This window comes from Podarcis liolepis, assembly GCF_965112155.1.
Source record: "Podarcis liolepis genome assembly, chromosome: 10".
Classification (NCBI taxonomy): Eukaryota; Metazoa; Chordata; class Lepidosauria; order Squamata; family Lacertidae; genus Podarcis; species Podarcis liolepis.
Window position 1 is genome coordinate 44,319,052 of NC_139562.1, and position 14,551 is coordinate 44,333,602.

The following is a 14,551-nucleotide window of genomic DNA, read 5'->3' on the forward strand; positions in this document are numbered from 1 at the left end:
AACTATGATAGGTGATTGTGTTTTTTGTTACTACAAATTCCATGGGAAGATGTACCGCACAAAATTTGCAGAAAAATGTAAACCCGAGTAAAACTACTGAAACCTAACAAACCACACCCACCACAACCTTGATGGAAAATAGGCCTGCCTCCCATATTAAACATATTCTCTCCCCAAAACAGCATTGCCAAAAGCTACTATTACATTTACATTTTTATTGACAGTAGGCCCAGTTTTTCTCCCATTGAAGATGGTATCAGATTTCACATTGACCTGAAGTTTTACATAACTTGCTGAATTAGGCAGGCTTAAACTGCAAAGTAACAGGGCAAGGGGGAATTCAGCAACAGCTCTTTCAGGGGAAGGGAGGGAGGGCTATATGTGAATTATACATCAAAAACATGCATAGTATTTGGGTATATGACACAAAAAGAACAATATGTTCATTTTTTAAAAAAATTAACTATTAGCATAATCACAGCCCATTAATTTTGCATGTTGGCCATGCCCATTCTGTATTTTGGAGAGAGAAAGGGGGGTAACTTGTACTTTGCAGAGCCTCACACCCCTCCCCTCCATTGCAGGAGGGGCAGAGGCAGTGGCGTAGCGTGGGGGGTGCAGGGGGGGCCGGCCGCACCGGGCGCAACATCTGGGGGTTAGGGTTAGGGGGCGCAAATCCACGGGTTAGGGGGCACAAATTACTTGCCTTGCCCTGGGTGCTGACAACCCACGCTACGCCACTGGGAGAGGGTGTTTTGCCTCAGATGCCCAAATGCCTTGGGCTTGAATCTTTGAACAAGGAGAGCATCAGAATCATGCTTTCCCATCACCCCCTGGTGTGCTTGCTTTTCTCCCCAAGACTGCATCTTGAATTACCACATTGATATAGCAGCCTATGTGCATGGAGTCCAACACATGTAGGCTGAGGCTAGATGTTTTGCTGTACTATAACGCTGTAGTATCAAGATTGCACATCTGGGCCTACACATGATGGACTGTCACAATTCCTTAGAGGCCTGCATGCAGTTATTGGGCGACGGGACAGGTATACCAGGGAAGACCAGACTCGGAAAGCTCAGTCCAAATGTTTTCACCAGATGCAGACTCAAATATCTACATATGGATAATAATTTGTATCATTCCATTTTGTGCTTCTATAGGTGATGGGAGAGATCTTGTTGTAACCCATATTAAATTGTTTTTAAAGTGATCCAGTCAGGTGACACAGACTGGATCCCAAGTGTCTATCTACTCTACTGAAACAGCAAGTGCAATCAAAGCTTATTCGCCAGCAATTTGTTTCAGTACTGCAAATGGCAATGAATTCAAATTTTGTATCTTTTTACATGGGCAAAAGAAGCCATATTATTCAGATGGGTGTATGTGTGTGTTAGTATTCATGAATAAAGGGAAGAATGAAGTATTTACAATCTCAACCTCTATTTCATTCAACTAGCCACATTAACCAATTGTTAACCAATTTTTGGTTCTATCAGTCATGTCACATTTTTGCTGCTCGCATCTACTGAAAGCACATTCTTTCTCTCTTATTCATATTATATTAAACCAACTACTTCAAGATGCAAATAACAAGGTTCAAATGTTACACTTTGAAATGCAATGAAAACTTACAGAACCACTAAACTGGAGAGGTTTCCAAAAGCGTAATCTGGAATGTGGTATATTTTGTTCAGAGCCAGTGTCATTGCCTGAAGTGCTGGCAAACTTCTGAAAGCTTGCACCGGAATTTCTGTCAGAGAGTTGTCATCTAACCACAGGTGTCTCAGTGAAACCAAGCCACTGAAGCAGTTGGGGGGCACGAGGCTGATATGGTTAGCATCAAGGCGTCTAAAAAAAATGCAGAAACATTATTATTATTTTGCAGGACAAAATCTGCTAATACAGTGGTGCCTCGCAAGACGAAATTAATTCGTTCCGCAAGTTTCTTCTTCTTGCGAGTTTTTCGTCTTGCGATGCACGGTTTCCCATAGGAATGCATTGAAAATCAATTAATGCGTTCCTAGGGAAACCGACTTCAGACCAGGTCCGGGGACAGTCTGTCCCCCGACCTCTTCTGAAGGCTGGGGGGGGGGGACAAGGGCTTTTCTTCCCACCCCCAGCATTTTAAAAAACCCTGGGACAGCGGAGGACTTCTCCGCTGTCCGGGGCGATCTTAAAATGCTGGCGGGCGGCATTTTAAAATCGCCCCGGGACAGCGGAGGACTTCTCCGCTGTCCGGGGCGATTTAAAAGCCCCTGGGAAGGCAGGCAGGGGGGACAAAGACTTTTGCCCCCCGCCAGCCTTCAGAAGAGGTCCTGGACCTCTTCTGAAGGCGGGCGGGGGGCGAAAGTCTTTGCTCCCCCCGCCTGCCTTCAAAAGCTGTCCGGCCAAGGCTTCGCGGACCTCTGCCGGCATGCCGAAGTCTGCGCGCGCTGACATTAGCGCGCCCAGGCTTCGCGGAGCGCTCCGCCAGCAGCGGCAGCGCTGCCGCTGCTGGCGGAGACTTGCCGGCATGCCTCTCCTGCCTTCAAAAGCCGTCCGGGATAGCGGGAAGCGCTTCCCTGCTATCCCGGACTGCTTTTAAAATGCTGGCGCTGGGGAGCAAAGCCTTTCGGCCCCGCCAGCCTTCCTGGACCTCTTCTGAAGGGGGGGGGAAGGCTTTGCTCCCCACCGCTAGCATTTAAAAGAGGTCCCCGGAGATTTCCCTATGGGCTTTCATCTTGCGAAGCAAGCCCATAGGGAAATTCGTTTTGCGAAGCGCCTCCAAAACGGAAAACCCTTTCGTCTAGCGGGTTTTCCGTCTTGCGAGGCGTTCGTCTTGCGGGGTACCACTGTAAATGAATCTAACAGGGAGCAAGTAGCAGGTTTCTGCTTTTGAGAATAATAATACAGTATCCCAGTTTTTCATTACTTTCTTTTATTTTCCCTTTTGTATGCTGCAAACAACTGTAAGCATTTTATCACACTTTGATTAAGGTCTGCTGTGGGCCAGATATGGAAGAGAATTACTTCATGGACCAGACTCAGCTTTGTGGGCCATTTCTAGCTTGAAAGCACATGGGTTAAGAATCATAAAACATTTTGTAAGCGATAAAGGGCTAGAGAAAAAAAATGACTTGCCATTCTTAGCACTACTATAAATTGCCTCACTGAACTGATGTTTTAAATATAAAGGTGATGGCCCATTCTTCATGTGTGGTACTGGGCAGCTCTACCAGTTGTAATAGAAACTTAAATGTGTGACAGGATGTTTCTGGAGGGGTACTGAATCATCCTTCCTCATATGTTTTCCAAATCCAAGTTGCAATTAAAGGTCCCTTTTCAGTTAGCAAATTCTTTATTTTACCTTAACTCAATGTTCTTCCTGAGGTGAATCTAAAGGCACGAAAGAACTCCTAATTGCTGGCTCTGGTTGCTGCAGAGCCAGCAATAGGAGACCACCAGGGTACCCTGAGCAAGGAAACCACCACCCTGAGCAAGGAAACATTTTTGGCACCTTCCCTCCTCTCGCCTTCTGTTTTGCACATTCTCTTAAGTGCACTACATCATAGTTTTGTGCCCCCTCAGCTTGCCGCCCTGTGTGGGGGAACCACCTGCACCCCCCGCTAAATCCAGGGCTGAGACCACTTAACTAATATAATTGTAGAATCCTGAAGAAAAGCAACAGGGTTTATTCCACAATGCCACAGTGCAGATGCCACCAGTTTCCTTCAACAAACAATGCAGGGTTATAGCAAAACCACAAAAATCCTCAATGCACACAGTCTATTTGTTACTGCATAAGGCAGTCAGCACAGCAGATGTAATTTCCCAGCACTATTTAGCAGCTAAGATAGATTCTTTGGTGGTTTTGAAACAATGGTTCCAGCGCAGTGGGATCAGCATATCCTGTTACCTCACTTGCTCCTAGTCCCATTGCTTTTGTATCCAAACCTTTAACAGTTTCTCACTTTCCTGCACTTGCAGGAATGGAAAAAGAAGAAAAGGGGTACAAATCCAGGGCTAATCTCTTTAAACCTGGCATAGGGAACCTGTGGCACTCTAGTTGTTGTTGGTCTATAGCCCCATCAGCCATGCTATCTGGGCCTGATGGGAGTTGGGAGTCCAACAGCATCTGGAGGGTCAGAGGTCATATCCCTCTTTAAAGGAATACAGAACTTAAAAAAAAAAATCCATAGTCTATCCTGTATCTGCATCAATATTAATTTTACTGGATTCACAGATGTATTGGATTAGATTGCTTGGAGAGAGAAAAAGGTGTTATAGCACAGCCCAAGGACCCCAAACCAAAATGCACCAGGAAGAATATTTGATGCAACATTACAGCTGGAAGTAACTGCTCCTTTTAAAAGTACGTAGTAGTTTTCTTTCATAGAGTCATAGAATTGTAGCGTTAGAAGGGACCCCACAGCGATCCCTGGGTGGGCTCGAACCACCTAACAGCTGGACACACTGACCTATTGCACCATTGGGGGCTTTGTTCTTTAGATTAGCGTTCTCGGAAATGAACCACAAGAAATGGATAAGCCCAATAGGAATGAAATACCTTCAATGAATCAACTAAAAGAGTCACAGAACAGTGAGTTAGTTACCTTCTGAGCTTCATAAAATTGAAGCCTTCCTGGGCAAGGATGAAGGAACCCAGAGCTGATTATTTTTTTTATCTGGTACTTGGCTACGTAGGAATTATTACTGATTTTTTTTGTGGTTTTGAGATTGGATTTATTTTGGGGATTATAATTGAAATATTGTTTCAGTACTTTTACATGTTGGCAACTTTGAGTTCCTTAGAAAGTAAAGGAATAATAAACAAACTAGACAGAGAAAGAGGGAAAAGCAGCACTGGGAAGTGGGGTATTTCTGGTAGCAGCTGCAAGTTTTGCTTCCATTTTTGATCAACAGCAGTTTAGTGTTACATTCCAACTTTACACTGTGGTTCAAGCCCATGGCCTGAAGTTGCCTTTTGTCAAACAAGGCTTAGTCGAGATTAACCACACATCATCTGCTTCAGAAAAAAATGGCAAGCTGCAGTTAATAAAATAATGAAAGCAAAAGCTTTTGGTCTTCTTCTTGCAGCCATACTGGTCGGAGGTAGGTTGTTGATGCACAAGCCCAAGTCTCATTCTGAGTCATTCCCATCTCAACCATGGTTTACAGTGATGTCCAAACCAGCTCCCTTGTTTAGGAAATACAGTGGTACCTCGGGTTAAGTACTTAATTCGTTCCGGAGGTCTGTTCTTAACCTGAAACTGTTCTTAACCTGAAGCACCACTTTAGCTAATGAGGCCTCCTGCTGCTGCCGCGCCGCCGGAGTATGATTTCTGTTCTCATCCTGAAGCAAAGTTCTTAACCCAAGGTAATATTTCTGGGTTAGCGGAGTCTGTAACCTGAAGTGTATGTAACCTGAAGCGTATGTAACCTGAAGTGTATGTAACCCGAGGTACCACTGTACTTTGCAGGCTAAATAGGTTGTGTCCAGATAAATTATACAAAAAGAAAAGAAAAGAAAGATGAAGTGAAAATATGCTTAAATGTTTTCTTTTTTTCACTGAACAAAATGAAAATGCAAGCAGACCAAGTAATCTTGTACGAGGCAAAGCTAGCTCATTTGAAAGAAACTGGGCTTTATGGCAGGCCTGTTAATCTTTTTATTTAAAGCTGCTTCTTCATTTTTGCTCATGTAAAATGTCAGGTCCTTTCTATCTACTTGTTCACAGCATTTCTACCTACTGCACGAGAACAAATAACAATTTCTGTGGCTTTATGCCAGGCTGGCAAATAACTGAGACAAGGTCAGTTGGAACAAATTTATAAAAGTTCAGTGTCAAAGCCCTTTTACAATTAAATTTTCAATATGAAAACTGACATGGCAGGCTGTAGGGACACAGCTTCCAAAACAGCTCACAAGGTCTGTCAACAAATGGGTAAAGCTGGAAATGTTTAGAAATACCCACTCTGCAAGGGCAACAAGAATATTTTGTGCTACGTTTCCAAGTGAGATATACTTTGAATGGAAATACAAAGTTTCTTTGCATTTAGTCAGAAAGGCATTTCTCGTCTGTGTGACGTTTCAGTCTAAGCCAAGGACTTTAGAGTTCACCAGCTTGACAGTTACACTGATTAAAGCTTCTTTTTAAAAACCTTTTCTTTAATTAATTCACACGTGTGTGTTTTTCTCCAGCAGGGCTAACATCCTGCCTAGATCTTATAGCTCTTTCTTCTAGCACTGCTGCTTACATTAGTTGGGATTGTAGGACTTTAGGCATAAGCCTGCATGATATGCCTGAGCAGCGGGCATACTCTGTACCAAGGCACCAATAAAATCAAGATTTCACCCTCTTAAACAATAAATGATGGGCTGTCTGCATTTTACAGCAATTTACTTCAGGGCCAGCTCCAGCGTCATCTGCAGTGTCATCTTGCTGAATGGAATGGTACTTGATGTGCACAGGAGTGATGGGTGAAAGGAGGCACCACCAAACACCTGACCTCCTGGCAGCGACATCTCTGCCACTTGCTAGGAGAAGGTGTGCTGGTCAGTGCTGTGTGAGTGCATCCATGTGCCTACACAACATCCATCACAGCACCCCTTTCTCTCCTGGTAAGCATCAGAGCCTGCTGCTGGGAGGCCAGGCGTGTGAGGCAGTCCCTCCTCAAGGACTGCTCCTAAATGTGCACAGACCTGTGAACCATTTCCACTGAAATATTCAAAGTAATGACTTACAGAGCAATCCAAGCCCTTCTTGTTGGGGGTGGGTGGGTGTTGGATTGAGTGGCGGTGGGTGGGTGTTGGATTGAGTGGCGGCACCTTTTGGCTACGCTCTACCAGCCGAGCCAGGTTCCTGTTAGCCTTTGACAGGAAGTGACCCAAGCGATGCTCCATGGGTGCTGACCTCCTCCATCCACATGCTGCAGTATCTGCACCAGCAGAGTCCATCGCAAATGGAACATTCTGAGGGAGGGGCAGAGGCACGGCTGAGCTATTCAGAGATTCACTGGACCCTGAGCTGGTCAAGGAGGTCATAAAACACAATAGGGGTACAATTGAATTTGCAATTAGGTATAACAGGACAATACAGATATAGCAACAGTTAAAATATATATAAATTAAAACTTACTAACATATAACCTTAAATTATCATTTAAGGCCTTAATCATTATGATAGCACAGCTTGTTTCCTAAGTTTTATGGCAATCACACAGAACTTAGTTACCCTTAGCGTGATCTCAGGATCCTTGTCCTCTACAAGGGATTTTAGACATTGAAGTTCGGATTCATTTGGAGATTTTTGCATAGCAGGGGTAATAAATACCGAGTATATATCCCCGTAGAAACGGCAGCATAACAAGGCATGAGAGACAGTTTCTACCTCCATCAAGCCGCAGGGGTAGACTTATTCCGCGTATGGTTTACCCTCGAATCTGCCCTGCAATAAGGCAGATGGCAGCATGTTGAATCTAGTGAGGGTAAATGCCTGAGCTGGACTCTCTGCCATTGGAGATGCCATTGGGCCAATCTTGATCCAACAGCTGTGCCTGCCTAGAGCTGTTGCAGGGGCTGGGCCCAATTGCCCTCTCCCCACTTTCTCCTGTCATGAACAGTAGGGCTACAGATGTGGCAGCCTCTCTGCTGCCCCAAAGGGTCTTGGCCGCAGCAGCTTTGTATTGTGCCCTAAATTGTTCTATTGGTGGTGGAGGTATCGTTAGTAAGAGCCAGTGGCGTAGCGTGGGGGGTGCAGGGGGGGCCGGCCGCACCAGGCGCAACATCTGGGGGGGCGCGCTTGCACTCGCAGCTCTCTGCCCCCTGCTAAAATCCACGGGTTAGGGGGCGCAAATTACTTGCCTTGCCCCGGGTGCTGACAACCCACGCTACGCCACTGGTAAGAGCAACAGTGGTCAGCACAGCAACTGGTTGTAAGCAGCTACAAGCCATTTTACATTTACATTTCCCACAGTGAATAACAGAATCAGTAGAGTTGGAAGGGACCATGAGGGTCATCTAGTCCACCCCCTGCAATGCAGGAATATGCAGCTGTCCCATATGGGGATCGAACCTGCAACCTTGGCATTATTGGCTCCCCACACTAACCAACTGTGTTATCCAGACTGTGGGTCAACATAGCACTGCAGGAATCACTTCTACCATAAAGTTCCAAGGTGATTTATATATTGGAACAGAAAACATAATAAAAATAAAAGTAGGTAGGATCAAAAAGAATCTCCGACTAAAAGTGATCCTATATAAATTCAAGACAAACAAAACATCCAACGGCCACTGCAAACATTAGTATAAGCACTATTAAACAGGCACTAACAAAGCCATCAAACCTCACAAAATAAAAATTAACAGCTAAATGCCTGGGTGTGGAAGTACATTTTGACCTGGTACTGGAAATATATCAATGTTGACAACAGGCAGGTCTCCCTAGAGAGAGCATCCCACTGTTTTTTTGGAGGGTGGGCACTCTGCTTGCCCCTTGGAGTCATACATCTTTTTTAAAAAAGTTTAGTTCTGTGCATTAACTTTTAACCTTTAAATGTTACAGGGTATATACCTAAGCTTATGGCAAGCATGCACTACACATCTATACAGAATTAACTATACTAATTTCCCATTCAAATCCAGCAAAGTTAATTTTTAACATGCCACGCTAAGAAGCTACTGTAGCATGTACCACTACAGAAAATGCAACCCAGTTAAAGAGTTCACAAAGCAGTCTTAAAACCTACCGCCACAAATGTTCCTTTGTTATCTAATCTTTTCTTTTATTCCTAAGTACCATTTTTCTAGTTACAGATAATAAAACTTTTCATTAGTGATTGTGCTTCCTGTCATAATGTAAATAATGCATGCTGATCTATAAAACATGCAATGAAAACCTTAACGTTTTCATTCAGTTGTTTTAGTTGTGCTGATCAAAGTTTTGGCACTTTCAAAGCTAAATCCATTAGCTCATAAACTGTACCTTATTTATAATTTAAAATATATGGCTAACATGTGGAAAGTTTAAAAGCAGCTATTGTGCTCAAAAGTGGGCCAATTTAGGGATACTTTTTTATTATTTCCTACTATAGATAGCATATAAGGAAGAATATAACATGAAATTGATCATGAACTCACTTAAAATGTCCAAATCTTTCAAGGAGAATTCACGAAGCATAAGGAATGCAACCTAGTGTCGCTTTTAATAACAAATTGTGCGTGCTCTGGCCATATGCTCTGCAGCTTATGTAGAAAATATTATACTTTAAGAGTTATGACAATCAGTCTTTCTCATTTATTCTCGTTATATCTAGGAATAAAATACTGATTCCTTATGCTACTATAGTGCACTTTCTGGGACACAGCCATGAAGTACATTCACCTCAGAGAAAATACAAATACAGGATCTGAGAAGCCATAAAGGGCATTGAAGGAGGAAGTAATGAATGAGAACTAAAGATGCTCAGAGGCTATTCTTAGCTTTCATCTAAGGCCTAGATGTCAGTTTGGGGCATTCCAAAGAGATGTATAGGCAGGATTTCCTCACGATCACCTTGATAGGTGGTTTTTAAAAAACCTTTCATATTATTTCTGAATTTTTAAAGAGATGCTATACAAAATCTGCACATGTGCATCTGACGCTAGAAAAAAATTCCACCATGAATCACATGGAAAATACTCCAGGAAATAGCCTTATTAGTCTGTTGCAGTTTGAGGATAAATCAAATGCTTTATGGTGTTGAACTTTCATGTGCAATAGTCTGCTCAATGAAGTCGAATATAGTTTTGTTTAGGCACACACTAAGAACCAGAAGAGTAGATAAAGTGGCAGAACTAAAAGCAGTGTTTTCCATGATACAGTGGTACCTTGGTTCTTGAACAGCTTGGCTCCCAAACAAATCAGCTCTTGAATGCTGCAAACCCGGAAGTAAGTGTTCCAGTTTGCGAACGTTTTTCGGAAGCTGAATGTCCGACGCAGCTTCTGCTTGACTGCAGGAAGCTTCTGCAGCCAATCAGAAGCCACGCCTTGGTTTTTGAACTGTCTCAGGAGTTGAATGGACTCCCATAACAGATTAAGTTCGGGAACCAAGGTACCACTGTACACATAATTCTGGATGTCTCTCACATTCCTGATTGAATAACACTGTTGTTACCTGTGAGGAAGAGTTCCATGTGGACAGCTAAATACATAGGCATATGTTGCATCAGAATTCACAAATATTGAACTCATTTCAAAATCATTGTTGAGCTTGCAGGAAGAGTCTTTTTGTAAATTACCCCACAGTCCAAAGAGCATGAACACCAGTCTGCCTCCAAAGACACAGGTGGAATCTAGACATATATAAAAAATGTTCTGAAAATGCTTCTTGAAAAATATATTGAATTTGCCATAGCTCACCATCACGATCTAGTGTCACATTTGTATAATGCACTTTACAACACACTTAAAACATTTTATTTGCAGCTGTGTAGCTGAGTCCACAGACTGCTTAGAAGTTTCCCCAGAATTCTTCCTCTTGAGTAAATCAAACAGCCCAGTTTCTGAGCCCTGGGATTTTTTTTTACACAGTTTCCAGTCCATTTCGATTAATTCACAGGTTTAGTCTTTCTGGGGCTCTCATATTTCTTCTGGGTCTATCCCCTGGTTGTGGGTCAGAAACCCACTTCTGCAGCTGCTTCCAGACACAATTTCAGGATCCCAGCTGTTTCCTCTCTGGCACATGGGGCATCAAACATCCCTAATGCACAGTGCTCCTTTTCTAGCAGGATGCAACTTCAAGCAGCTCATGAACTAAGAGGCCAGCCCTATTTATTAGCCCTTCTGTGCTAATAAAATTCTTGCTGCAGTTGTTGCATACAGGAAAAGCTTAGTATCTTGTCTGTTAATGTCTGTACCTACAATTCCCAGCAGAAAAGCTTCCGGTTTTTTAGTATATGTATATTTCAACATTTTCTTAATTTCATTATATATCATATCCCAGAAGCATTTCACTTTCTTACAATCCCACCACATATGATAAAAGGTACCTTCTTTTTCCTTACATTTCCAGCATTTATTATCTACCTTATAGAGCTTGGCTAGCTTCACCGGTGTAATATACCATCTATACAGGTCAACAGATTCTCATGGCTGGTACAAGCAAAGTCAGGATGGGCAATGAAGAGATGGGCTTGCAACCATGGGAAGCCAGTGTCACATTTGGGTACCCAGTGTTCCTAAATGTTGTGGGGCAGGCAGTCCCAGCATTTCAGCACTTGCAGAGGAAGATATATACAAATCAGAATAAGGATGCAGTTAGTAGAGGGCTTTCAAGTGAAGGAGGAACAGAGCTTGACAACTCGAACCACCTTGCCTCATGCAGAATCTCATTGCAGCACATGGCTGGAGCAGAGGCTACAGACTGAATTTGTATGCAAAATGAAATGTAATATTAAACATTAAAATGGTTTGTTTAAGATCTATGTTCATTATGGGGAAGGTCCATAGGGTAGACCATCTGCTTTGTATTCAGAAGTTCTCAGGTTCAGGTCCACGCCTGCCCAGGGAGGGCTGCAAGGGAAACTAGCATGAAGCCCTGGGGAGATGCTGCCAGACTGTGCAGACACTACTAAGTTAGATGGACCAATGGTCAGACGTGGTATAAGGTAGCTTCCCATGTTCCCGAGAGATATTTAAAAAATCAGTACCTTCATGCAAATTCTGTTTTATAGGCATTATCCACCTGTCAAAGTGGCCCACTGGGGGCAGGGAACGCAGGATGAGACCCGCCAGCTGGGAAACGTTCCCTACCCCTGATCTAAATAAGCACTACCCATTATTATCTAGGACATAAATGCCTGGTGGTTTAAAGGAATAGGCTACTTATCCTACTCATCCTAGTCCAAAATGCCCATCATCCTCTCAGACAATGGTAAAAGGATTTGTGGGGATGGGAAGAAAACCTGTTTGCCCCATGGTGATCTAGTAAATTAATTCTGCATTTGGGAGTAGAATGTGTATTTTCGGGGAGGGGCGGAATGGCTCTATTTGTGCTACATGGAAGAATAGGCATAGCTGTACAATTGCGGGTAACCTGTAGACAAGCAATAAGATGGGTACCTGAGCAAAATGGGACAAAGCCATCAGAATTCAAATAAAACACCTTCAAATGAACTAACTTCTAAATCGTGTCATACCTTAAAAGAAAGCTCCCATTTTGTAGAAGCTCCTAGTTGGCTTTTAAAGCTTTCAACTCCTTAAAAAAAAAAAAAAGGTTTCCCGGTTTTGAATAGTTTCAAAAGAATCCTCATTGTAAATTGGAAACCAAGACGCAAATCACCTTATGGATAGAAAATTACTAGGTTGTATGAAACGAGAAACTAAATCTATGCACACCTTTATCAGACGGGCACGGACTCATTTGGAAGAAACAAAATAATCCTGGTTTTCTTTTCCTCAAAGAGGTCACATTTGCCAACGATCCTCTTTCAACTGATAGTACATGTACGGTACTTATCATTCCTATCTGCTGTCTGCTCCACAGCTGTTTAAAGTTCCTACTGACCACTCTCATTCTCTTTTTATTTTAATTTTGTCACCAAACACCCTTACACAGTCAACACAACCTCTCAGTTTTCTCTCCTTCTTTCTCCTTCGCCTCCTCTTTTCTATCTTCTAGAAAGGCATTTGCAACAAAGAACGAGAGATAGCGAGATAGTTTATTTAGAAACTCTGTTGAAAATTCAACTCTCTTTCAACACCACAAAGAACCCTTTGTTTATATGGTTTATCATATATATAAACACTTACTATTTAGGTTGTTGGAGGAAGCAACACTGATGCACAGAATTAAAAATCACTAAAACTGAAATGAAAGTTTCTTTTTGAAATGCATTTCTGCTGTAGTATTCACTGGGTCTCGTTTGTCAGATTTATTTCAGCAATCATGTGGACTGTAGGCTTACTTTCATTTAAAGTAAAATATTGGATCAGACAGAATTCTAAGTTGACACACAGGTGCAATACATTGCTCAACCCTTGTTCTGCAGCCTTTGAAACACAAGAGGAAGAGAGATTATGCCTTTGTGGCATAAAATACTAATTGTATATTTATTATTTTAATATATATTAAAGGGGACACTCTCATTGGAGGGCATTAGTACATCTGAATCTGTTCTATCTGAAAGAGAGACCAGAACACTCAAGGAAGCAATTCCTTAGTCAACTATTTTTTTGTTTAAGCAGTAAGAATAATACTTTGAAAAAAGTTGTGATCTTGTGCTTCATTTGTACACTATTATTTCTGCCATGTAGTGTCACTTTGTACTTCAGATCATGCTATTTTTTATAATTAATGGGAGCAGAGGTTATACAATGACATACTTTGGCATAATCACCATTAACAGCCATGTAGTGTATTATAGGATATATGCATATACTTACAGAGACTGGAGAGAGTGCAGGTTCTGGAGTGCTTCAGCAGGAACTTGCTTTAGCAAATTATTCTGAAGCATTCTGCATTTGGAGAGAGAGAGAGAGACACAGAGAGAGAGTTAAACAATTTTAGCCTACAAACCAGAGGCCAGTGTTTAGTATCTTACACTGGTATAACCCCCCCAGAAGGAAAATGGTTAGTAACATGGGTGTGAGATCTGGTCTCCAAAACAGAGTGTACCACCTGCTAGTTACCATTATTTTGAAACCAAGGTTTAGAGATAAAACCAAAACTTTGTATAATTTGAGAGCCAGAGTAGCATAGAGGGGATAGCTGGAAGACTCTCTCTTAGCCTAAACTATCTCACAGGGTTGTTGTTAGGATAAAATGGGTAGGAGAGAGAAATACATGGAGGAAGGTAGGATATTAATGAGATAAATTAATAAAATGTAAGCGTGTGCCTCTTCTCGTCATTTAAAGAGCTGTCCATATTGTGGATGAGTGGTTCCAGTCCCACTTGGATGGTTGTTTTCAGAAGGTGATGCTTGAGGAGTGTTCTTCTGCCCTGTGGAGTCTTCAATGTGGGGTTCCTCATAGTTCAGCTTTATTCCCTATGCTACATGAAACACTGAGCGGGGTCACCTGGAATTTTGGAGTAGATTGTCAACAATATGCTGATGACACTTGTATTGTCTCTGCAATGGACTGGATGAGAGCCAACAAACTGAAGCTTAATCCGGATAAGACTGAGGCTCTTGATGGGGTTATCTTCCCTCTAAGGGAGCAGGTATGCAGCTTGGGGGTTACTTTTAGATCCTTTGCTGTCACTTGAGGCCTTGCTGGTGCAGAGTACCTTCCATCAGCTTTGGCTAGTGGCCCAGCAGCACCCCTACCTGGACAGGAATAGCCTAACTTTTGTTGTCTATGCTCTGATAATCTCTAGGTTAAATCATTGCAACACAATATACATGGTGCTGCCCTTGAAGACGGTGCACAATTCAGTGGCCACTTTCATCACCAGAGCAAGATGGTTTGAGCATTTAATGCCAATCCTGGCTTGAACGCACTGGCTGCCAATTAGTTTCTGGACCCAATTCAAAGAGCTGGTCTTGACCTATAAAGCCTTAAATGGCTTAGAACCACAATACCTTAA

The 14,551-nt window shown here is 42.6% G+C and overlaps 1 protein-coding gene across 1 annotated transcript in view; it reads right to left on the reverse strand.

Annotated features, from left to right (window-relative positions):
- The window catches only part of LGR5 (leucine rich repeat containing G protein-coupled receptor 5), a 68,541-nt gene that overhangs the window by 22,592 nt on the left and 31,398 nt on the right, over positions 1-14,551 (reverse strand). The window contains exons 4-5 of the mRNA XM_083463426.1: positions 13,407-13,478; positions 1,633-1,848 (exon numbers count right to left, since the gene is read on the reverse strand). Of these exons, the coding sequence (XP_083319552.1) occupies positions 1,633-1,848; positions 13,407-13,478 (288 nt within the window). The remainder of the gene's footprint in view (positions 1-1,632; positions 1,849-13,406; positions 13,479-14,551) is intronic.